General features: G+C 44.6%; 2 protein-coding genes across 2 annotated transcripts; both read left to right on the top strand.

Annotated features, from left to right (window-relative positions):
• Positions 1-1,959: 1,959 nt before the first annotated feature.
• six4a (SIX homeobox 4a) lies at positions 1,960-9,398 on the top strand. Its single transcript, XM_053844712.1, has 3 exons — positions 1,960-2,847; positions 5,910-6,535; positions 6,724-9,398. The coding sequence occupies exons 1-3, from the start codon at positions 2,138-2,140 to the stop codon at positions 7,308-7,310; spliced, it is 1,923 nt and encodes a 640-aa protein (XP_053700687.1). The 5' UTR covers positions 1,960-2,137; the 3' UTR covers positions 7,311-9,398.
• A 5,715-nt stretch (positions 9,399-15,113) lies between these two features.
• On the top strand, positions 15,114-17,888 carry six1a (SIX homeobox 1a). The gene is made up of 2 exons (XM_053845202.1): positions 15,114-15,922; positions 17,396-17,888. Exons 1-2 carry the CDS (start codon positions 15,363-15,365, stop codon positions 17,688-17,690), a joined length of 855 nt encoding a protein of 284 aa, XP_053701177.1. The 5' UTR covers positions 15,114-15,362; the 3' UTR covers positions 17,691-17,888.
• The last annotated feature ends 7,095 nt before the right edge of the window (positions 17,889-24,983 follow it).

Here is a 24,983-nt window from a genome sequence, read left to right as displayed (position 1 = left end):
GCGGCGCTGCACTGAGAGAGAACCGTGCGGAAACTGGAGGCAAGAGATCAGTTCCTGTGTCACGTAGAGCCGCGCTGGACTCAAACCTCTGAGTGCGTCACAAAAAAAAACAAAACACAATTGATAAATACATTGTCTTTTGTATAGCATTTTTGGGTTTGTCTTATTGAGCTAAACGAACACTATAATAATGATCCAAGTGTCCCCCTCTGCGGTCTTGCTGCCAAAATAATAGGGATTCGTATATATATATATATATATATATATATATATATATATATATATATATATATATATATATATATATATATATATATATATATATATATATAATTAAATAATTCCCCAATAGGTACAGCTGCATCGCAACATTTTTTTTAATTATATAATCAATTTAATTATATTCAAATGAAAACATATCAGAATGTTAATAAACAAAATACCATATAACATTTACAATATATAACATATGTGAATACCTTATACAGCATCTAGTTAGCACTCAACCTAAGAATGTTGTATTTATGTGAAGCAAATATTGAAGCTCTGAAAGGTCCCGTTGCATTTCCTATGAGTTTTTGTGAGAAGAAACATGAAGTTTTGCCAAAGCTAATCAATGTTGTTGCAGAGCTGGACGGGTGTATCTCATCATCTAGTGAGAGTCCGATCCTAAATTCATAAAAAGTGTTTCAACTCTGTTCATTAAAGAGGAATCAAAGCAGATTAAACAGACTCACCACCAGATAAGACTTTATTAATGTCTGATCTTTGTGTGACACAAGCATCGGCAGCTTATTAAAAAACTTCATTAAGGTATGAATCACCACATTGACGTAAAACAGCAAGATTCTGCTCATCAACATCATTAGTTTAGAGATTCCAGAATCAATAAATGCACTCATGTAAGGGACACACTGTAAAATACACACCATGACGACACAAATTGGAGACATTCAGGTGAAAAACAAACATGGAACTGCATACAATTTATAGTTAGGTATACATACATAAATACACAATTTTATCACACATGCTAAAAACAAAATAGTATGCACATATTAAAGTTAATGAATACATATATATATAAATATATGTGAAATAATATGTAAAATACAATTTAAAAAATTGCATGCATTCAACTTCGTCTTTACAGTAAATAAAAAAGTACAAGATAGACAAAACACATAGTATACACAACAACTAAAATATACACACACAGATCAATACTTAAGTGCACAGATACACAAATAATTACACAAACCAACACAAATACATACAGACATGGTGCCGCAGGCACACAAAAACATTCTGTACGACTTTCATCATTCATAAGACACAACATATCACACAAAACAAATCAAATGATAAGTGTTGAAACACACACAAACATCTCAAGTACACACGCCATGACCTTATAGAAACATACACAAACGTCCCTCATAAAAATGTGCAGATGCCAAACACACAATTTGACTTTTCATTGGATAGTTCCCCCAAAGGTCATCGACACAAAGTCGTCCAGCAAGACAAGTAAATGACAGACACCAAAAACACGTATACTGTGAATAAAGACTGATAAAGTATATACCCACTAAAAGAAAGAGAGAAGGACAGAACACACCTGCATACAAACAAACACTTGGAAACTAAAACGACAAGTTTTTATTGACTCAAACACAAAGAGTACAAATCTCTTCCACTTTATTTAATGGTTATATAGGTCTCAGCTAGGAAGGGAGGTAGGTAATAGGACGTCAGGTAGGGAAGGTGCTTCGCGAAGGTTCCCACGATCACCTTGCACAGGTGAACACAGGAGCTTCGGGAGTGACAGCTGGAGAACAAACACTCTGGTCCCGCTCGCTCCTCCCTGCGGGGGCCGCGGCGGCCAATAGCGTGTCTCCCCCGCAGATAGACCCCGGCGAGTCTCCTTCCAGCTCCAGTCCGCCCGGAGTAAAAGTCACGTTGGGAGGAAGAAGAAGGAGAGAGGGGGAGCGAGGGAGGAAGAGCGCGAGCGAGCGAGCGAGAGAGAGAGAGGGATCCACTTTCAGCTGCTGTCAGACATCCGATCGCGCTCGCATGGCTCGGAGGTAACCTGATCGAGCTGGGAGGAGTGACTCGACCGCTTCAACCAAAAAAAATGTCTTCTTCCTCTGCCGGAGAAGCGACAACAGACGTCAAGATAGAAAATGTGAAGGAGGAGGAGAAGGGCATCCGGCTCCTGGCGCTGGAGGCGGCGGACTTGTCCATGGAGCGCACGGACGCGGTGCGCACGGAGCTGTTGGTGAGCGCCGCGTCCTCGCTGGCTTTCTCCCCGGAGCAAGTGGCGTGCGTGTGCGAGGCTCTGCAGCAGGGGGGGAACGTGGATCGGCTGGCCCGGTTCCTCTGGTCGCTGCCCCAGAGCGACCTGCTGCGCGGCAACGAGAGCATCCTGAAGGCGCAGGCGCTGGTGGCGTTCCACCAGGCTCGGTACCAGGAGCTCTACAGCGTTCTGGAGAACCACAGCTTCAGCCCGACCAATCACACCTTCCTCCAAGATCTGTGGTACAAAGCCCGGTATACCGAGGCGGAGAAGGCGCGGGGGAGACCCCTGGGAGCCGTGGACAAGTACCGGATCCGGAGAAAGTACCCACTCCCGAGGACTATCTGGGACGGCGAGGAGACCGTGTACTGCTTCAAGGAGCGGTCCCGGAACGCGCTGAAGGATCTGTACAACCAGAACCGGTATCCGTCTCCTGCTGAGAAGCGGAACCTCGCCAAGATCACCGGACTCTCCCTGACGCAGGTCAGCAACTGGTTCAAGAACCGGAGGCAGCGGGACAGGAACCCGTCAGAGGCGCAGTCGAAGAGGTGAGAAACTCGCTGGAACAGCGTGTTCAGGTTCACGCACAGAAACACCTCGATACTAATCACCAATAATACGCTCACTAAACAGTTTATTTTCAAATGGACCGTGTATAAATAGATCACATGGGAAGGCGCACCAACAACAAACGCGTTTATAAATATCAACCCGCGTCTCTTTTCTCCCTTCACTATCACTTCAACAGGTTTATTAAGACTCTCAATGGCCTAAATGTTGATCAATAATTTAAACATTTATCAGCCATTAAATATTAATCGTTTGGATGACGTCACCCAAATAACGAGCCCATATACGTCAGAATGCTTCTACACATCTGCTTTCGTACCGTTAATCATGTGATATGATTTTAATAGTTTTAACGTCCACTGAGATCCATATATAACTAAAGTGCAGAACGTGATGTTTTCACGTGTTCAAAACACCATGAGTAATATGGCTATTATTTTCAATCCAAACTCCTGACAGTTGTAATTACACATTTATAAGCTTCTTCTGAGGGAAGAAGACCACATTTAATTACATTAATAACAATTAAATAACCCTAAATTTATTGTTTCATTTTACATGACATCAAAGTTTTTAAAACATAACTATCATTAAGACCTTTTGAGTGAATATTTAGCAAAAGAAGTGACAAAAACAATACAGCTAAAGACACTGAATTGAAGAATAATCATCCATTCTCTCACCATTCAAGAGGTTCAGGGCCGGTCCTAAAGGTCTAAAGGCCCGGGGCTAGAGAGCGTCTGGGCCTGGTCTGGAGACAGTAGCTTGCAACAGAAAGAGTCATTTATAATTCATCTATTCATGAAATCGATGAGTCTTCTAGTCATCCTCCTTAGAGTTTTTGACTTGTTCAAAATTGTGGCTATGGCGAAGGTCATGGTAAAAAACTCCCGGTGTAGAGCCACAAGTCGTAACACAATGTAATAATAACATGAAGAAGAAACATCATCATCTGGTCAGCTTGAGGTACTCCTCCTCTGACATGAGTGACATCATAGTTGGAGGTCAGGAAGCTACTTTCCGGGTTAGATATGTAGGCATTCTGCCATTTTCTGTTCACATTCAAGACCCCACGTACACAGACCTGGTGGAGCAGTTGGTCGTTGGACTTGGTTAGCAGCATTCTGCTAACATGCTAACACTGTCAACATTTTTCCTTCATCTGACATGATGAAATCGACAACATTATGACAACCCATGTTGATGTTTTGATGTCGATAAAAATGTATCAGTAGTGGTTCAGGGAAGGAGAAGGTGTGACCTGGTAGCTATGAAGTCTGCTAGGCCTGGTTCGAGTCTCACTACTGACCACTGCAGAACAGCAGCACTGCGTGGAAGCTGCCAGCCGTGTTGTGAAATCTGAAGCTGTTGCCAGAGAGATCCAGTTTATATGGGAACCAGAAGCAACCGCACAAATTCACACAGTTCCACTGACAGACAGAAGACACACGCCATGTCACACACACAACAAAACGTCGGCACGTAAACACACATGTAATAAATCTACAGAAAAGGTCTGAAAGACAAAGCTACAAGACACACATACACAAAAAGAAACAACAACAAACCTCCAAGGTGCATGAAGGACGTGAAGGTAAATGATTATTAATACTGTTATTATAAAGTCTTAATTGAATCCAGCAACGCTTAGGTTTGGATTAATCATGGCGACAACCTCGAGTCAACAAAGAGTGAGTCAAAAATAAACTGACAGGACTAGACTTCGTGAAAAGTAAAAAGTCTTTGAAAGCAACATAAATCTTGGAGCTCAACGTCGTTTCACTTCTGTAACGTAAGCACTCTTTATGATAAACAAATAAAAATAATGTTGATGAAACAAAAAGGAAGTCACGTGACTCCTTTCAGGGACCAGGCCCGAGGCAACACACACACACTTGAAAGTCACCTTTTGTGATTGTTTCATAAACTGCGTCCATGCACCTGTGTGTGTGTGTGTTATTTTTTTCTCCAACTTAAAAGGATCTTCTATTTTTCGGGGATCAGGTCACAGTAATCCGGCTCACAAACACACTGACGTTTTCTTCTTTTATGTTTCTGAACAAAGCAGAGACGCACCTGGTGGAGGTGACACCGCCCACCTCACCCTGGCCACCCTCCCCCCTGTGAACACTCTCCCCCACCACCTCTCCTTCGCCTTTATCTCTCTCACATTAAAAAGCTTTCCAGAGGTTCCTAAAATACACAAACAGATTCAATCCATGAGCTGTGCTATCTGTCTGATCTGTGTGTGTTTGTGAGCAGAGTCGGGGGGTCACAGACTGGGGGTGTCCTGGGGGGGTATGTTTGCCCTAAAACAAAAGTCAATTAACCAACAAAACTAGTAATTGAATTCAAATGCCTCTCAAACAAACCTCATTCATCAAGGAGGAAGGGTGTGTGTGTGTGTAGGGGGGTGCTCTGAGAAGGGGGGGTCTGTACAAGCACTGGCCATTTGTCTCGTCCTGGTATTTTGTCACAGTCGGAAATTTATTGCGCCAAATGGTGAGTTGTTGTCGTCGCTGTTGCTTGACACGAGTGGGGGGCAGTTGAGTGTCCTCAGGAGAGGCTGGTCCCACATGGCCCAATATCATTAAACTGGGTTTGACATAGAAATAACTCATAAAGTAGGATTTTTAATGGATTTAAAAGGAGTTTTTTAATGTAACGGAAGTGTCTTTAGTTTTGCGATTGTATTTCTTTAAATATTGTTTTCAAATGGATTTTACATATCAATATATTATGATTATCATTATTACTTTATTAAATAGTGGTAATAATTATTTCTTTTATATTTGTACCAGATTTATTTTGGCATACATTATATTTCCCTTGAATGTTGTCATTTTGTCTTATAAAGTTCATTTAAATTTGACTTACTAAATTTCAGAGAAGAATTTTCATTCATTCTATTACTTATTACTTTCAATTTACTTTAATTTAAATGTATAACAAAACCTTTTTTGGATATCATCCACAAGTGACCATGTGAAAATGAGGCATGTGGCGACCAATAATCGTTTAATAACTTCTGTTATCTCAGTGAATCAGATGGGAACCACAGCACGGAGGATGAGTCCAGTAAAGGTCAGGAGGACCTGTCTCCGCGGCCCCTCTCCACCTCTTCTGATGGCGTCATCACTCACCTCCCCCTGCAGACCTCCGCTCTGGACTCCGGCGTGGTCATCCAACAGCTCGGCGACATCAAGATGCCTCCTGGTTCTGTCGGAGGCAGCACCGGACTCTACAATGGAAGCCTGGTCAGCAACAACGCCTCGTCCTTTCACAACGGTGCCTCGTCTTACCTCTTCAACGGGCTGAACCTCGGCCTGCAGCCGCTTGCCTTCAACTCCCTTCGCTCACCAGGGGGGGTGCTGTTAGGGGGCTCTGGAGTGGACATGCAGGAGAAAGGACTTGTTACCGCCGAGGACTCAGGGATGCAATACGCCCCCTACTGTGTGAACGGAGGCGAGGTGAAGCTGGAAGGGGTCCAGAACGGCGGCTCCTCTGTGTTGGCGTTCAGCTCTTCAGCCGGGGGGCTCCAGCTGGGGGGCTACAGTCTGGTCCAGGTCCCGAGCGGAGTGTCTGACGGCGACTCGTTACTGAACAGCGACGTGGGTCTTCCCCCGCTACAGCTCTCATCCTCGTCTCCGTCATCTCTCTCGCAAGGTGAGTTGGCAAAGTCGCTCGAACATAGGTGCAGAACTAGGTGCAGATAATGCTTCACAGTGTATCAATAATAGGGTCAAGTTTCGGAGATGGAATTGGAACCCTACATAGTGCAACTCTGGTGTCGGAATGTCTGGTTATGTCTAAGACCCTGGTAAACCATGAGCTACCTCTTCATCTTCCTTCAGGTCCTCTTCATCTCAACAACGTGGTGGTAACTTCAGCGGGCGATGACTCTTTCCAGCAGCAGGACAAGCTCACCATGACGTCGCTGCACCACAGCTCCGTCCTCTACAGCAACATCGGTCAGACCTCCATCAAGAAGGAGCCCCTGGAGGGCGGCGTCTACACCTCCTACCATCACAGCCTCCACTTGGACCCGAACGGTCAGCTCACCTACACCACGCCACCTTCCGATGACGTGAACGCTGGTCAAGGCTCAGCGTCTTCTAGCGATGTGGCTACCACGTCTAGCCCCGAGCCGGAGGTTTACACCACCCTCACGGTCAGCACCCCCCTCATGTCCCAAACGGACCCAAACGGGCATCACCTCCAGCCTGCCGAGTATCTAAGAGGCCACGAAGTGAGGGGCGGCGCACACATGGTCCTGAACAGCAACTATCTGAGTTTGTCGGACAGCAAAGTGGACGGGTCGGGCCCGGCCGGCGTGAGCGAGATGGTGCGGGCCATGTGTGGAGAAATGGAGGCGGCGGATGGGAAGGATCTGGCCAAACTACAGACAGTGGAGATGGACGAGGACATGGCCGACCTTTAGCTCCACTAGCGGCCATTTCTATTTTGTGCGTGTGCGTGTGTGTGTTTTTTTTACTCATTTCTTTTAAATGTTAAATTATTTGACGACTGCGATGTGCACTCAAGCCCCATGGGGTAGGGGCAAACGCGCACAGCAACATGTGACCCCAAATCAAAAAAAGACTTACGACTGTTCCGGAGAGTTCTGTTGGGTCGGCGGTTGAAGTTTATAGTCGACACCTGCTACTTCCTGTTGAGTGGGTTTGATTTGCAGGAGCAGGTGCTGGCATGTCCCGGGTCACGTGACGAGCAGAATGTTCCTCCAAAACTAAAAGCGTCATCTGGGTCAGACCGAAAAGGTCACTTGCTGGGAGGGGGACTGAGGGTGGACGGTGGGGGGGTCTCCGAAGGACTGGACACAGACAAGTCATCTCACATTCTTTGCTGCTGATTTTGGAAAAAGGACCTTCAGGAAGCACCTTAGACTGTCGCTCATGACCCATCAAACCAAAGTAAAACCGAGGCCCAGGCTGCGTCCGCACGACTGCTTCCATAATAACTCAACTGTTGCTTGACATCACATGACCTCCATGAGCCGAGACCACCCTGTCATGAACGGTATGAAACCTGCCATCACCAAACTCTTGTGGAGTCCGTCACCACGTTACCACTAAACTACTCCCATTAGTCCGCCTATTCTGGAACGCAGTACCGACATCAAAGGTTAGCTTTGAAAGCCACGTAACAACGCCAGTCCCGTAATAGAAGGTAGCTGCGGATCATTGGATATCAATTCCAGGGGAGCTTTCCTTGCCATTTGACCAAAACTTGACCTTGACTGTAACCTGATGTCCTTCTCCTTCCGCCAATAAGGTGCTCAAGTATCATCTCCACCATGCGGAATGAGTCAGACACTGGCGTGCTAGGGAGGTCATCCAAATACTTCGAATGAGCGACAACTTAGGAATGATTGCTACTTCCCAATGTGACGATCAACACATCGACTTTTACAAGCCTATCCATTTGCCCAAGTCTGTTGATCCCCTTCAACCTCAAGCCCCGCCCTAAAGTACGGATGCATGTACCCACCTTCAGTCAGTAAATTAGCTTTAGCATTGTGTGGTTTAAGCTAGCTGGCGATTACATATTTATACTTTTCCCCTTCATGTGGTTCCTTGGAAAGCCCATCCATAAAGCGTGACATACCCTTTAGAACTACCAAGGTCTACCAAAGTGCTCTACCTTTGAGGATCATTTCTGTCATCATCAACCTGAGTTCTTGCCCTCAGAATTGGCTTTGAAGCAGACAGGCCTCTTTGTCACCGCTTCAGACAAAGCTGGGTTTGTTTGCAAGTCCATCCTTAGTTCGTTCAGGAACACCTTGGGTAGAGGAACAGTAGGTGACCAAATAACGTCAGACTCTGTCCTCCACGTGGTTCCAAACCCCCAATCTTGTTTGGAAACTACCACACTTAAAATACCTCCAATGCCTCACTGCTCTGCTGCAACGTACAAACTAGATGCTAGGATCTGCAGTACCATGAGACACCAGGCGGGGAACGTCCTTCTCAGGTGTTTTCTTCCGAGGACAGAATCACACTGAAGTAGCACAAGCACTGTCGTGTGGACGAAGCCTTGGGCAAGACGACGCGCCTTCCACAGTCTGTTTTGCACTAACTCAGCGACCGCATGACGATTCAAGCAACTTCTTATCATGAACATTTCTCTTTGGTCACATTTCACTCCCCGACTGCGAGACAATGATCAAATGTTCTTCCAGAGTTTGACTGAGTTGTTTCTGGACTTCCATCTGCTGTGTTTTAGACAGTTGTGTGTCTGCAGCCGTCGGGATGTTTCAGTGCCTTTTGAGTGAGATTTACTGGCACATTTGTCAGATAACAGAACGACCTGAATAGTGACTGCTTGTCAAGTTTTTGTTTTTTTTTACGACAGATCCTGCGACGGACGCGGCAGATTTCACACGCGGAGCGTCACGTTTTCATTTGAGCAGCAGAAACACTAGCTTTGATTTCAAAGTGACGGTCGTTTTTTAAATCTTAGTTTGAATTCATGTTTGTTATCTGAAATTATGTGAATGTATTTTTCTAAACCTCTGTACTGCAATAAAAGTTTATATTTATAAAACAACAATGGCTCTTTTTCCGGATCATTCACAGCACTTTTATTATGTAAAGAAAGACGAACGTAGCTGGAATAAATTTCAAGAAATATAATAATACATTACCTTTAAATGTTTTATAAATCTAGAAAAATATGATTTGAACAGTACAGCTAAGCATATTTAAGATTTTAAATAAGGCAAAATATCAAATCCTTTTATCACAATTTAAGTAACAATACAAATAATAAATGTAATAAAATAAAATAGTAATAAAATCACATTTGATTATTATTTCCTTAAATTAAAAGAAGTTAAATACTTCATCATTATATCAAAATGGATGCATGTAAGTTTGAATTATGATGTTTAACGTTGGAACGTTGAACACCTCATTTGATGTGAAAAGTGTGACCAGTGATGATGTGTTCTAAACGTTGACAGAAGCGTGAGGTGGGAGCTCAAAGTGAAGAAGCATGAGCCACAGCTTTGTTGAGTGTGGGAACAACAGACCGGGGGAGAGCTGGTCATAATGTTTCGGCTCTCACACACACACACACACACATTTGTGAAGAGGTGACGTCAGTGTGTCCATAAATCAAAGTTTAAAAAGTCCTCAGACTCAGGGGTGAGGTAGAAGAGGAGGCAATGGGTGGGCTGTTGGGGTGGTGGGGGACCATAATCCAGCAGCCCGGCGCTCCACAAACCTGCGTGATGGTTTGCACATGCCGACAACCTGGACTTCATTAGTCCTCCCTCTCTCATCTCAGACCGGGAAGTCAAATAAACAGCAATGAGATTTCCAGAGCGGACCTCCTCTAGGGTGGGGTGGGGTGGGGGAGTTTCTCTGACAAGAGGGTCGAGGGGGGGTTGGAGAACCCCACACACACCTCTGGAGCAAAAAGGCCAAAAAACAACTTCAGCTTCTGACATGTGGAGGGATGATGATGAGCTGTCACTCACTGGAGCTGCAGACGCACACACTGAGCCAGAGACACAAACTCTCACACACACACTGATCTACCTGAAGGAACCAACAGAGGCTGTTTGTCCCCTCACAGAAGAAGGGGGATAGAGTTACCTGTGCACAGGTGACCTGCTCGCCATGGGCAGAGGATTAGCTGATTGTGAGGTTTCGAGTGTCTCCTCCTGAAATATTGAAGAGGGAGAGAACAGTCCAGAACAAAAACTCATTCGGAGCAGCGGCCAGGTCTCACGGGGAGGTGCCGGGGTGGAGGTGGGGTGTGGGGGAGTTCCCTCTAATGTCCTGCCTGTCCTCTGCTTACAATAAGATGTCGAGTGGCCGACCACGTTCACGGTCTCAGGGTCACCGAGAGGTCAAGACGATCGTGACTGGAGCAGCCTCAAGTTCATCCACAGCAGCAGATATTCGAGGATATTTGTGCGACTGAGACACTTGGGTGTGGCGTAGAACCCGCTAGAACTCCTCAGAACCCCCGCCTTATTAAAACACTGACCTGTGAACCGGGCCGTGCTTTCAAAGCTCACGCAGCGGCAGACTGCAGCCACATGTAACTCGACCCAGCCAGCCCGGTCCACTGCTGCTCCACTAATGATAGGTCAAAGGTCGCCGGGCAACAGGCTGCTCAGCCGGACCCACCGCTGCCGGTGCCGCTGGTTCCGTCCGTCTTCTCATTGTCATGTGACTCCCGAGAGAAACACTCATATCGACACAAAAGTGAAAACACACGTGCCCTGAATACACACAAGCACACACCTGTCATTGGTCTATATGCAGCGGTGGCGCCCCCTCTCCGCAGAGGCAGCAGCGACAACATCCCATAATAGTCTTCCTCACCAGCTGCCCTCATCTCAGCAGTGATGGTTGCTCAAAGGAACGTCTGACAGGGGCGGGTTGTTCGCAGTCCTCTGAGGACCCGGGTAATAGTCGCAGGGACTGGGGGTTCTGACCCGGATGAGGTCTGACAGCAGTGCGTGGTAAGCTGATAATTGTGGCTCCACTTAATGTCACTGGCCGACGGTTGAATTCCTGACCCGCTGCAGGTTCCTATTAGCCAGTAGGCGAGTCAATCCAGAGCTAGCAATGCTAGCTAATTCACTCCGGGTCACTGGAGCGCTGGGTGAAGGAGCTGTTCCCTCAGTTAGAGTGCAGCTTCTGCAAAGGTTTTACGTTCGCAAAACACCACATGCGATTCTGACTGGAGTGGAGAGACTCACTACCGCCCCCTGCTGCTCAGGAGCCAACCAGTCCTCATCACCAAGTCAGACCTTCTCTGGCCCAAGAGGGTTGTGAACCTTGCGCCAGGGAGTCTGACTCCCACACTGATGGCCAGGATCCACTCCGCCTGAGAAATCGCTTCCTGAATCACTGGGTTAGAGGGACGGGGTGGCGCCTCCTGCAGGAAGTCTGAGCCATGACGGCGGCGCCTCGTTCCTCACTAGCGGCTCCGGTTACCAGATTTAATTAAGTTGATGGTGTTGATGAATAATTCAGAGTCAGGAGCTGTGAGGTGGTCACATGACTGCTGAGGTCACTTCCTGTGTCTTGACAGGAAGCATCAGCAGGAGTCCTCCGACATCTGAGGACACACACTGCAACCAGCACCAACACACATTAGAAATACACACGTTTAAGCGCAGAATACACACGTTGGATCACTCGCAAACATGCATTTTGTCATTCACAAACACACATTTAAAATTGCATTTTCGCACACACACTATTATGTGTTCACTAAAGCACATTCAAACATCAGACACACAGCAGTGGACCAGAAACACACACACACACACACGACACAAGCATACCATAAAAATTGAGGGATATGAAACTGCCTCTGCAGACACACACAACTACACACTGAGTTTGACAGACACATTCATTAAAAATTGATATAAAGTGCGCACACGCACGAAAGAAGTCACACACTTAATGTGTTCATGCACTTACACGGGAAAATAAATGACACAAGCAGACACCGAAGTTGAAAGGCCGCGCCCACGCACGCAGCAGTGATATCCTACACGCATCTAGTGTTACCTCGGAGGGTGTGGAGGGTTCGGGTCTGGTCGGGCCGCGGGTGAGGGGGGGTGTGGAGGGGGCCACATCTTGAACTAATCTGAGCCCCGGGCTGCAGGAGACGCGGCTCGAAACCTGAGACCACGTCGGAGTCACCGAACCAAACCTGCGAGCCGCTCTCACACAGGCCGATTGGGCCGCGGCTGGATACCTGAGGTTCTGTTCGATTGTGGGTCGGCACGCGTTCAGAACTCAGTCCTGCGCGAAACATGCGCAGCGCATGCGCAGTTGATCACTGTCAAGAAACGCAGGTGAACAGGTAATTGGACCGGAACCAACATAAACATATGTGGATTTCACAGACTTTGGATTTCAGCATTATCCATTCTATGTGTTTTATCGTCGGTTTTCATGTTGTTTACATCGCATTATAATATGCATGTATTTCTTTTTGACGGTACTTTTTATTACGACAAAATATTCTAGATGTATTTTTGTTTGTACAATTGACAATTCAAAACTAATTCATAATAGTAAATGTATTAAAAGAAAGTACTGTCAAGCCATGTTCATAATAATGTGTTATATAAGATTTTTGTGAAACCAAATTATAATATCATGTTAATATATCATAATAATTTTCCCTTTTTAATTGCTCTTTTGAGAGTAAATTATTTTACATATTATAATATTGCCATTACTTTATTTCTGAATATTATTGTGATTAAACTATCTTCTATCTGTCACTGAAAAGAGAAAACAAAACTATGTTGTTTCCAGGCAGGTCACATGACTGAGCTAAAATAAACACGTATATAAAATGTATTTCAGAGACTTGCTTTAGCGGCGGTGTCATTTTCGGGAGCATATTGGATCGGGTCTCGGGTTTCAGGCGCTGGTGCAGATAAAGAAACGTGATCCGGGGCTCGAACCGACAACTGCGCCAGTGTCGCTCAGAACTCATTTACTAATGGATCTGTTTCAAGTTTCACCTGCAGAGAAAAAAACAAAAGTGGAGCCACCAAGGTCCAGACCCACATGACCTGGTTCTGATGACATTATCCACGAGGAACTAAGAAGAGCAGTCGGATGAAGGAACGTTGCAGTTTCCACACCGAAGCGAAGCTGTAGAACACAAGTGCCCAGGCGTCAAGCTGTTCCATCACGGTACATGCCGCATCAATAGTTCATGACTTTCATGAGGTCAACAATCTGTTTGTGATCAAGATGGCCGACGCAAGAGATGAAATCAGAGTTCAACATCAATGCTTTTGCTATGGACGTTTGCTAGAACCAGCCACAGCATCAAGAACTGTATCAAGGACCTTTCTAAACGTAGTTTAGAACCCAAATCCTCAGTTACAAACCCACCAACTTATAGTTTTTCATTCTGTCAAGTGAACGCCTTATAAAGCTGCAGATAAATCTTTACACAAACCTTCCTTTGGGAACTACTAATGTGTCCGACTGCAACACTTTCCTAGTCGAGCATCAGATTATTAACCACCGACGTGGACCTCAGCATCTTCTTATTGGTCTTCACAATCTAGAGTGTGTATCATGAAGTGATGCAACATGTTGACAAAGTAAGAAAAGGCTAATTCAAGGTTCCACTATTTCTATACATCAGAACCAGCACACTTCAAATGATGAATATTTGAGAATGCAAAGTGTTTGTCCAGAGAAGGAAGGTTTGTGTTGAATGACACATGTATAAAAGGTTCTCAAGAACAAGACTCCAGGCGTGTGTCTTCTGGCTGGTTCCTCACATCAGTACTTTAAGATGTAATATAAGGTTTTACGAAGGTTCCTTGCTGTTCGTTTCATTTAAAGAACTCTACCAAAGTACCTCTAAAGCTTTGGTGACTTTGTTGTTATCGCTGTTCTGTGAGGAACCAGAAGAACCTGCAGTGTCATAAGTGTTCAGTTATAGCTTGGATGTCCAACTGTAATTCAAGATTGTGTCGATAAACATTGCCAACCAGCTAAATAGTAACCAGGGTAGGAGTCAATGACATGATGAGAGCAGCCCTGATCCAGTAGAGATGCTCGCTGTTTGCATCAATTGGACAGGGCCGAAGATTTGAATGAGAAGTTACGGCTGAACCTGTTCATGAATCATTGAAGGTCTATAGTCTTCAGAGTAAATAGACACAATTCTATGTGCTGTTTTGTGCAAAGGAAGCAGGTTTGGCCTCATTAAAACACGGGTAAAACATCTCAAACTACAGCAAAGTAGTTTGACAAAATAAATACACGAAATTCGACCAATATTTTTCACTGTGGATTAGGACATAAATACCTACTCGTGACGTCACAAAACAACACGTTAAACGTTTTCTGTCAGAAAGTTAAACGGGGAAAAACGTGATTTGATGGGACAACTGTCAAAAACACACTGAAGGAAATGTTCGTTAAAAAAAACGAGAAAGTTGAGAGTAACACAGCATGTATATAAAATATTGCGCTTTTAAAAACACTCAACAACCGGTTAAAATAACGCAACAGAAATAGATACATTGCATGTTTTTAATTATTATTATATGGGAAATAAACGTGACCATGAAAGGTTCTAATGTGGAATCTTCTAAAAGCTGATTGAGAAGGTTCTGCTGGTTCTGGACGAGACTGAACTCGGTAATAGCGGGCCACTTTCAAGCGTCCGTAATAATTGATTAGTGTTCAGGAGGAGGGGGGTGGTTCGAGGGAGGAGGGGTGAGGCTCCGGTTTCAGCTCCTGACGCTCCTCTGGGAGGAAGCGGAGCCGCAGACTCAGACCAGCTCCGGAGCGCTGGCGCAGGAGGATCAGAACCAATCACGGAGGCGGACGGGCTCCTTCAAGCTGCTGCGGAACGAACAACACGGACCGAGCGGCACCGGGGACCAGTCTGCAGGAACCGAGCCGGAGCTCTTCTGAAATAAGGATTTTTTTTTTGATCGTCGGGGCGGAGAACCATGTCCATTCTCCCGTCCTTCGGCTTCACGCAGGAGCAAGTGGCGTGCGTGTGCGAGGTCCTCCAGCAGGGAGGCAACCTGGAGCGACTGGGCCGCTTCCTTTGGTCGCTCCCCGCCTGCGACCACCTCCACAAGAACGAGAGCGTCCTGAAGGCCAAGGCGGTGGTGGCCTTCCACCGGGGGAACTTCAGGGAGCTGTACAAGATCCTGGAGAGCCACCAGTTCTCCCCGCACAACCACCCCAAGCTGCAGCAGCTGTGGCTCAAGGCGCACTACGTGGAGGCGGAGAAGCTGCGGGGGCGACCGCTCGGAGCCGTGGGCAAGTACCGGGTGCGGAGGAAATTCCCGCTGCCCAGGACCATCTGGGACGGCGAGGAGACCAGCTACTGCTTCAAGGAGAAGTCCCGCGGCGTGCTGAGGGAGTGGTACACCCACAACCCGTACCCGTCCCCGCGGGAGAAGCGCGAGCTGGCCGAGGCCACCGGACTGACCACCACACAGGTCAGCAACTGGTTCAAGAACCGGCGGCAGCGGGACCGAGCAGCGGAGGCCAAAGAAAGGTATCCAACCCTCACACCTGGACTGTCAAATTAGGCAACACACCACAACAGCGTATATTATATTTATACACAATATAAATTCTATAATACCACGGCAAATATTTAACTTACACCACTGAAGTGGCTTTCAAATTAAACTGAATATTTCGGCACTATATAAATCACACATAAGTCAAACTCAAGCGCACTTTTACTTTAACTTTAACTTTAATTTCTTAGTTAAACACTGCGTCATAAACTGTTTTACTCAAGTCGAACTGAACTGAAGACACACGTGTGTTTAACGGACTAAACTTCAGATAAACACACATTTAAAACCGGCGTGTTCCTACAGGACAAACATGGAAATATAACATAATCAAATATTATTTAGTGTTGAGATGAATAACGAATAAAATAAAAGACAGGAGAAATGCAAAATATTAATGTCCTACTTGCTTCCATTTTGATGAAACATTGAGACGTGCAAATACCATGAATTCGTTTTTAAATAATGGAATATCGATTTTGCGACCAAATTAAAGTGCAGAAATAAACAGTTTTTTTTCCCAGTCAGCTCGTAAAAACAAAATAGTTCTCATCAAAATAAAATTAAAAACCTGCGCCATTATAAAAAACAAAACGAAGGAAGTTAAATTAACTAGTCTATTTAACACGTCACTCGTTAATTCCGTTACATAATGCCAGCTACTTTATGACGTCATTCCGGACTATTAAAAACTGAGAGAATAAAAACAAAAACAATCTGATCACTTCACTTAATATGTCTAATCTGGTTCAACACGACATAATCCAAACAAACTCAAATCAGATGAAAGTTGTTGACAAACATTCCGTGTAAACACAATATTACAAAGTTCACATATCATAGAACGTTAATTTAAATTGCATCCAGTTTATGAAATAAATACCGAGGTGAATCACATTATAATTATACTTTAGTTATTTTAGTTTTTTTCATCACAAAATAATGGCAGTCACGTCTAAAAGGAAAAAAAGTAAATCAAACATTAATAGATCATCTTCAATTATTGCAAACGTTTTAGCCGAGGGACAAATGTAAACATACGAAAATGTATTAAATGTTTAGCGCAAATGAAGATCGACGTGTTGTCCTTTATGTTAAAATCACAATTCAGTATTCACTACATTTATTTTTATTTCCACAAATTAACTAATAAAATCAATTTATTCAGGGTAAACAAAATGTACACAAAATCTAAACCATGTATAGGACACATTGAAACTATGTTCAAAGGTTTGATTTTACATTAAAATGCGTATGTAGTTTTGTTTATTGGCTCAAACACGCACATAAATAAACAAACAAACGCAAGTTGTTTACTTGCTGACATCTTGTGGAATGAGTTTAGCGACACCAGAAAATAATTTGAAATTTGGACATAAATAATGGATACGTTTTAAGTCGTGAATAAAGCGGACCTCCTAACTCCGATTTCCTCCCACACTCAGGGAGAACAGCGAGAACAACAACTCGGGAGGAAACAAACAGAACCAGCTGTCCCCGCTGGACGGAGGAAAGTCTCTCATGTCCAGTTCGGAGGACGAGTTTTCTCCGCCCAACAGTCCGGACCAGAACTCAGCGCTGCTGCTCCAAGGCAGCATGGGCCACCCGGGGGCCGCCGCCTACGCCATGCCGGGCCTGGGCGGCCCGCAGCCGGTGCACGGCCTGCACGGACACCCGCACCAGCTGCAGGACTCCTTGTTGGGACCTCTAACCTCCAGTCTCGTGGATTTGGGCTCTTAAACGCCGCGACGACGCCGAGCACGTGTCCACAGACTCTGAGTATGACGTAGTAGCTGGTGTTATGACGTAGACATCTTGGGTTTTAAACAATCAACGCGCTTACACACGAACTTCGTGAGACTCGAACTGGACTATTAATTTATGATATTTTGTTAAACTGGAGGAACGGTCTAGATTTTAGTTACAATAAAGTGACGTCACAGGTGATGCTGCCTCTGTCTCTTTTCTGCCGATCCAGAAATGATGAACGGATTATTATCGCGAGATTTAAAGAGGAGCGCGGTCGAGTTTGGACCGAACCGCGGAGGCTTCCATCACGTCCAAATGTAATGACAGAGAAGTCCATACGTCCAGAATGTGACGGACCGAGCAGAACCAGGAGGAGTTCTGCGGATCATCCGGACTCCTTTCTCTGCGCGCTCACTGTTTGTTCGGTCAGTTCCGGGCCAGTTGAGATCCAAAGCCGAGTCGGAGTGAAGATGCCACGATAAAGCAGATAAGAATTACGATTCTATCAGATTAAGATGAGGAAATTACCTGGATTACGTTACGATTTAAATCAGGTTTTATTCGAATCGAATTAATTAATACAGAAACCACTCAAACTAGTCAGTAATAGTGAAATAAAAGTGTCAAAATTATAACAAAAGGGCGTTAATAAAGACCTTAAATTAACTCACTGAAAAGAGGAAACAGATGTTTGAGTCAAACTTGACCAGTCACCTGTCTGGTACAACGAGCGCGTCGCGTTTGACTGAACCCAGCGACGTAAACCGTCAAGATCCGGGACGTAAATAACAAGCAGAGAAATGATAAATGAAGACAGCAGTACGAAAACTCAGACTCAGAAAACTAACTCCGCTGCAGCCAGACAGGTGGAAATAATTTCATAATTTCATCAGACTCGTCCGGGCAGACTAAACTTTCCAAAACCTAAAAAAAAAAAGAAAATATATCCTAAAGCAAACAAACTTGAGTTAACTAAACCCAACTTCACTGGAGAAACAAGTACAGCTTTGTATGACTTCAGTGAAGAAAACTCAACACTGAAAAAGTTCACGAGGCACACGTGACTCTTATAAACCCAAACTGACCTGACCTCGACTAAACAGTAAAGAGAAACTGTTTTCAATTCGGAATTGAACAAACGGGAAACTGAAAGTAAACTCTGGATTGTGGTTGAAAGCAGACCAGAGAAGGCTGAACCTAGACTGCCTTCAGTTAAACCTTGTTTTAGCTTCGTCATTGGAAATCGAATTGGCGAGAAGGTCGGAGCTGGGCTCTTCGTAAGGATGGAGTCATCAGACCACCTGTGATCAGTGACATATGAGTCCCAGATGACATGAAGACCAACGTCTTGATTAATAGCTTCAAGACGTCAGACACAAGTTGCCGGGAATAACTCCTGGAACACGGCCACTCTCCTGTCTGGTCTAGGAACATCTGAGTCTTCCTGCAACTAGATGAGGAAGCAGGAGAGACCAGCTTGCTGCTCGCCAAAATAGGGTGGCCCCATGATGAAATCCCCCTCTTCCACCAAAACATCAGTGCGCACCCAGATTTTTCATTTTTGTTTTGTTGTTTTACAGTTTTGTTTCTGACGCTCAAGATAGTGACATGTTTTAGACTTTTGACGACTGATTTTTTTGTTAACTAATTTTTAAGTTCATTTTTTTATTATATATATTAAATTACATTTTTACATTGTGTAGGATTTCATATGTAATTTATTATATATGTATATATATATAGCGAGAGAGTACAACCTACTCACAGGATAGATATCTTGTATTTAGTATGAGGATTTATTTATTTATTTTTTTTTAATGTAGTGACCACATGTTTTATTACTTTGTAGTTTGTGTTTCATGACATTTTTTTTATTTATTTATTTATTTTTAGCTTTAGCAACCATTTTCTATTTTTTAATCTCAGGACTTGATCTGTACTCTCAGATTGGATCAAAATGAGCAAAAGTTTAGACTCACCAGTTCAACGAATCCTTAAAAAGCTAGCATTAGCACTGTTAGCCATGTGACAGCAGAGAACGGAGACAAGTCACATTTGTGGACTTCAGTGATCCACAAACAGAAACACGTTGTCGAAACAACACTGAAACATCCAAGAGAAGCTGGCGATACACTGAGTTAGTTCAAACATATAGACGGATATTTGGAGCTGATTTGAGGGGGACGATAATCTGGTGGTCTTTGGAGGAGTCTGTGGAGGACACCCCTTCGTCCCCTGGTCCTTCTCCAGGCTCATGTCAGACTAAATTGTTTTGAGCAGAGAGCAGCGAGGATTTCCTGACCATAATCTGAAACAGTCGCTGCGAGCACCGCTGCCTGATTGCAGAGATTGGCGGGGCTGCAGGGATTCAGGGGCCAAAGCCTTGGATTCCCAGATGATGCCAGACCCCCAAGACCCCCTGAGCTGGGCTCCCCCTCCCCATCGATCACCCACCGACTCACATGTGGTCACGTCGCAGTGATGTCTCTGTTTTTGCCGTTGTCAGCAGAAATTTCACTCAGACGAAATGTTGTTTTTATTCAGACTGAGATGAGTGTAGAGACTTGTCAACAAAGCAAAAAAAAAGACAAAAATATAAAAAGTTCAACAGAGGAAGAAAAAAATAAAACTGATAAATATAAATAAAATATAAACTAAAAAAATCTTGAGTATAGGAATGGTTGCGGAGAAAAAATGATGAAACAAAATGTTTAAAAAAGCTAAACCTGGCAAAAGTTGAAATACATATGAACAATAGTAAACAATGAAACGCATCAAAAACATACATTTTATACATTAAATAACACAGAGGTCAAAAACCTTTTGAATTTTTGTGAAAATTTATTGTGATTTATACCCTGCATGAGTATTTCTGAGCTCTCCCTGACAAACAGACCATGTGACACGGAGAGGATGAGGATCAGCACCTCCAACTCTACTGGTCATCAACAGAAATGGACTCCTGTTTTCGTCTGAATTGAACGGTGCAAAACTGACCGGCGACTTCCTGAATCCGTGCGTTCATGTTTATTTTTGTTTACTGCCGTGCCACTCTGCCGGGGGCTGGTCTTGCCTTGGCACACACGGCCACCGAATTGTGGCAAATTAACAAACAGGTGACAACAAAGCCGGCGTGGCGGCTCCTCATACCTGCTAATCTAAAGTCAACATGGTCGGGATTATACCGGATCTGACCACATGAGCGACACGTCCGCCCGAGTCACCTTCAGCGGCTTCCGCAGATCCGACACGGAACTGGACTTTAATCGCGTCTGGCCACCGGGAGGTTCTGATGAGGGAGCGTGTCGCGGCGAGAACAGCTGCTGACGGCAAACAAGGACTCCACAAACACGAGGGTGAGGCTCCACCCTCACCTGCTGCAGGTCGACTCACCTGGTATCCATGACCAGAGAGAGAGAGGGGGGAAGGATCGAGGGACAATGGGAGCTTTTCAGGTTGCAGAGAGAGGGAGGGGGTAGGTGGGGGAGATTTTCTTACCGATGATGCCTGGACGTGACAACGCTCCTGCCTCTGGGCCCGGAGGCATAATCGTGAGCCGGTTTGGGTTTCACAACGTGATTCATGATCGACCCTGAAATCCACTGACACGAGAAGCAGGAAGTTGACTTGGATGAGAGTCTGGGGTCGGTAACGGCACCTCACTTGTCTGAGACACGGAATGAAGTGAACGCATGGTTTCTCTTTCCAGCTGAGTTTTGAGGGTCTCCATCCCTGCTCAGCGATTGTTAATATGTTTAATGGCCTGACCTTTGACCTCACTGACAAAACAGCAACCTTTGCTTCCAGACACATCTTGCTCCAGAACATCCATGAGTCACCTCATCTGGCTTCTCTTGAAGGAGCGGTGGCTCTACTCTGAGTCTCCCCTGGATGACTGAGCCTTAGAAATCCACCAGTCGAATCGTTGTCTCTTGGCTCAGCCTTTTCTTCACCACGACAGAACCAGAATAGAACCGGAAAGTAGAAAGAGGAGCTTCCAGAATAGCGCAGATCCTGACATCCCTTCTCTTTATTTATCACGATAACTGATATTACGGAGTTTAGGATGATCCAAAACCCATGAGACTGAACTGCGAAGGAAACAACGTCCAGGGCCCAAGATAAAAGTGGATTTTTCTCCCGCAGAGAATTTCGGAAGTCCAACAGGAAGCGCTGATGTGAACGAGCTGACAGAAATATTCGTCTCCATCTGAGAAGCGACTGAGTGATGTGTGACCCTGAGTTCAGTCTGCAGAAGGAGGTGGGGACTGAGAGAAGAGTCGCTCTATCAACTTAAGGTTGGGGTTCGACGCAAATGTCAGGAGTCAACATTTATGTTTATAAAAAAAAAATATTTGAGGGGATGGAATATTTATTTCTCACTTCTGATTTACAGATTAGCTATGTCTATCTACAACTGAAATACAAGCGGATTGTGGAAGAATGATCCAAAAAGCTTCTCAAGCTCTCGGACTGTCAAGGCACAAGACTCCCCAGACTCCAGGGTATTTAGGGGGGGTTGGTGGGACACAACAAGAGGAAGTGGTTTGGGATATGGGATAATGAAATCTACCTCACACTCACCTACCCGGGCTCACAAATAGCTCAAGTAACCGGACCCCCACCACCCCGTCCACAAACATGAACCCCCCCACCCCCCGACGGTGCCCTGCAGCCCTCCACTTTGTTTGCCCTAGTCGGAGTGACAGCAACCCGAACCTGAGCCGCCAACCCGCCTCCCTCGGCTCTCCGTCTCCAGGATGGACCGCTGGTTCTGGTTCCACACGGGAAAGAAAGAAAAACATTCAGGAAATGAAAGTCGTAACACGATCTGCCCGAGCGGGACAAAAGGTCCAGGGAGAAACCGGCCCGGCTGTTTGCAGTGACGGAGGAAGGAGGGATGAAAGCCGAGTCACAAAAAACCTCAGCAGCACTGGTTCCAACATGAGTCCACCCAAAGCTCTGACTCACTCCTCTGCTAGTCTTTGTTTCAGGATGAAAACTGCATCACACATCAGGTGTCACCCTTGAGTCCAACAACTATAGGGCCCAACAGACTTCCTGTTGAGTTTCATATATGCAGTAACATCCGTGTCCACAAGAGGGAGCAATAAGTGGACTGGACTCATGAGGACAAAGAACTGGACATGAAGTTCATGAGAGGACTTCATTAGGGCATCACAGTCCAAACAATCCAGAGCAGAAGACCAAATGTTTGACATTTCTGAGGTCGAGTCAGAAGAGAAGACAGGAAAACAAGTTGAACTGACTCTTCAGACAGTGAGAGAGAAAGAGAGGGAGGACGAAGAAGAGGAGGAGGAGTGGCTGGAGTAACTACAAACTTCCCATGAATCCACCAAGCAAAAATAAACTTCCCATTCCAGCTCTGGGTTTGTTTTCCACGCGGGGCCTCCTTCACTAGCATGAACAGGAGGACAGGGACCAAAGCTGAGCTCATAATGCTGGTGATCCACTGCTCACCTGATCGTAACGTTCTAGTAAGGAGACTCCACAGCTGAGGATGGAGAGTCTAGATAATCTAGATACACTCATGGAGCCATAGACTCCCAGTACGGGCTCAGAAAGAACTGACGGCACTGGGACTAGAGGAGAACCTGAGACTGAGTCTGGATGTTTCAGTGGTCCTGCTGACTCGACTGTACAGACCTTACCGAGGCCCCCGAGGAGCCCTGGAGGTGCTGAACTTCAACTTGGCGACAGCTGCAGAAACTGGAGACCTGAGCTATAAATAAAGACTCTTAAAAGCCCAACTGCTGCCACACGCGCGCGCGCGCGCGCACACACACACACACTGCGGCGGTCGAACACGTCCGCAGAGCGGAAGTGACGCCTGTGTTTGAAAACATGAGCTGGTGGATTGTACGGAGCTATGCTACAACCTGCTGGTCATCAGTGGCATTACAAGAAACTTTTAAATTTTAAATTTTTAACATTTCGTCCATTTTAAGTCTGAAAATTATAACAACGAGGAAAAATATAATAAGTATAATATATAATAAACATGTTTTGCAAAGACCAAGCATGTATCCCGGTGCTCTAATAGAATAATAATCACACGAAAAAAGACGCTATCAGCGGCTGCAAATTCATACATAAGTGACCACAACATTATGACCACATTTCTGATTAATTTATCCACCGATGTTCGATTTTAATTGCTACTATTTTATCCGTCAAAGATCGGTCGCCACATAAACGACAGCACGGCTTCCGGTTGGCAGTAATCATCGTCTATGTCACGAAGATGATCACTCGGTGTTTATTTCATCGTCTCGAAACGAATATTTATGAATGTATATTCCACACGCTTCTGACTAAGCTAAATAACGTTGACAATAATGAATAAGAATGATAAAAAATGTGTGTGTTTCTGCAGACTCAATATTGCTGTTGCACCATAAAATATATATTTATATTACATGAAGCTCAAGTGTCAGATGTTAGATTCGTTTCGGCTGTTTCTTTTACTGTCTATTAATCTGATAAAAAACATTAATTTATTATTATCAATTAACTATTATAATTATTCTAAAAATCATTATTAATATTAATTTTAGTTTGAAGCCCTTTGCATTTAAATACATTCTTAATGTCTCTCTTTTTTTCCCAAGACAAATATTTTAATGAAGGAATTAGCAAATAATATTTAATATCTATCAAATTAACGATCGTAATGATCCCTATCAAATCAGTTTTTAATGAAGTGAATTTATTTATTTTTCAAGAACAAATGGATGGTATTTTTTTCTAATGTAATTTCACATTTTTCTCTTCATATCTTCACAATTTCCACTGAAGTATTTAATCGAATTGTTTTTAAGAAAACTGAGGTGTAGTGCATGTCTTATGACCTGCAGTTCAATTTTCTGCTCTATGATCTGTTAGATGACCTTTGATCATATAAATATTTATAATAATAATAATAATAATAACAACCACCGATATTACTCGAATATATTATTTTCTGATATGACCCGACAGTTTTTCTATTCTGAATACATTGATAAACATCACCCAGTTGAAGCAGCAGGTGGCGCTACAGGCAAAGCTTTCACTAGTAGTGGCGCGAATTTGCCTGAAGGATGACGTCGCAGGAAAAGGGAACAAATAATACAGGTTTGAGGAAGGAGACAAAAGGCTGCTGAAAATAACAAGTGTGGCCCGCTGAGCGACCTCCAGCGACTTCAGGAGCTCTAGACAGGACGAGTCTTATCTGAACTCAAACCTACATAAACACCTAAACACTCACTGACAGCCCAACAC

This window comes from Synchiropus splendidus, chromosome 16 (assembly GCF_027744825.2).
Source record: "Synchiropus splendidus isolate RoL2022-P1 chromosome 16, RoL_Sspl_1.0, whole genome shotgun sequence".
Lineage (NCBI taxonomy): Eukaryota > Metazoa > Chordata > Actinopteri > Syngnathiformes > Callionymidae > Synchiropus > Synchiropus splendidus.
The sequence above is the reverse complement of the archived record's forward strand: the minus strand, read 5'-3'. Positions and strand labels throughout refer to the sequence as shown.

What these genes read in the sequence shown, in the direction of transcription:
- six4a (XM_053844712.1), top strand. Translation starts at nt 2,138, where the DNA reads ATGTCTTCTTCCTCTGCCGGAGAAGCGACAACAGACGTCAAGATAGAA. An exon ending in TCAGAGGCGCAGTCGAAGAG is followed by an intron (nt 2,848 to 5,909) that starts GTGAGAAACTCG and finishes CTGTTATCTCAG; the next exon opens with TGAATCAGATGGGAACCACA. An exon ending in TCCGTCATCTCTCTCGCAAG is followed by an intron (nt 6,536 to 6,723) that starts GTGAGTTGGCAA and finishes ATCTTCCTTCAG; the next exon opens with GTCCTCTTCATCTCAACAAC.
- six1a (XM_053845202.1), top strand. Translation starts at nt 15,363, where the DNA reads ATGTCCATTCTCCCGTCCTTCGGCTTCACGCAGGAGCAAGTGGCGTGC. An exon ending in GCAGCGGAGGCCAAAGAAAG is followed by an intron (nt 15,923 to 17,395) that starts GTATCCAACCCT and finishes TCCCACACTCAG; the next exon opens with GGAGAACAGCGAGAACAACA.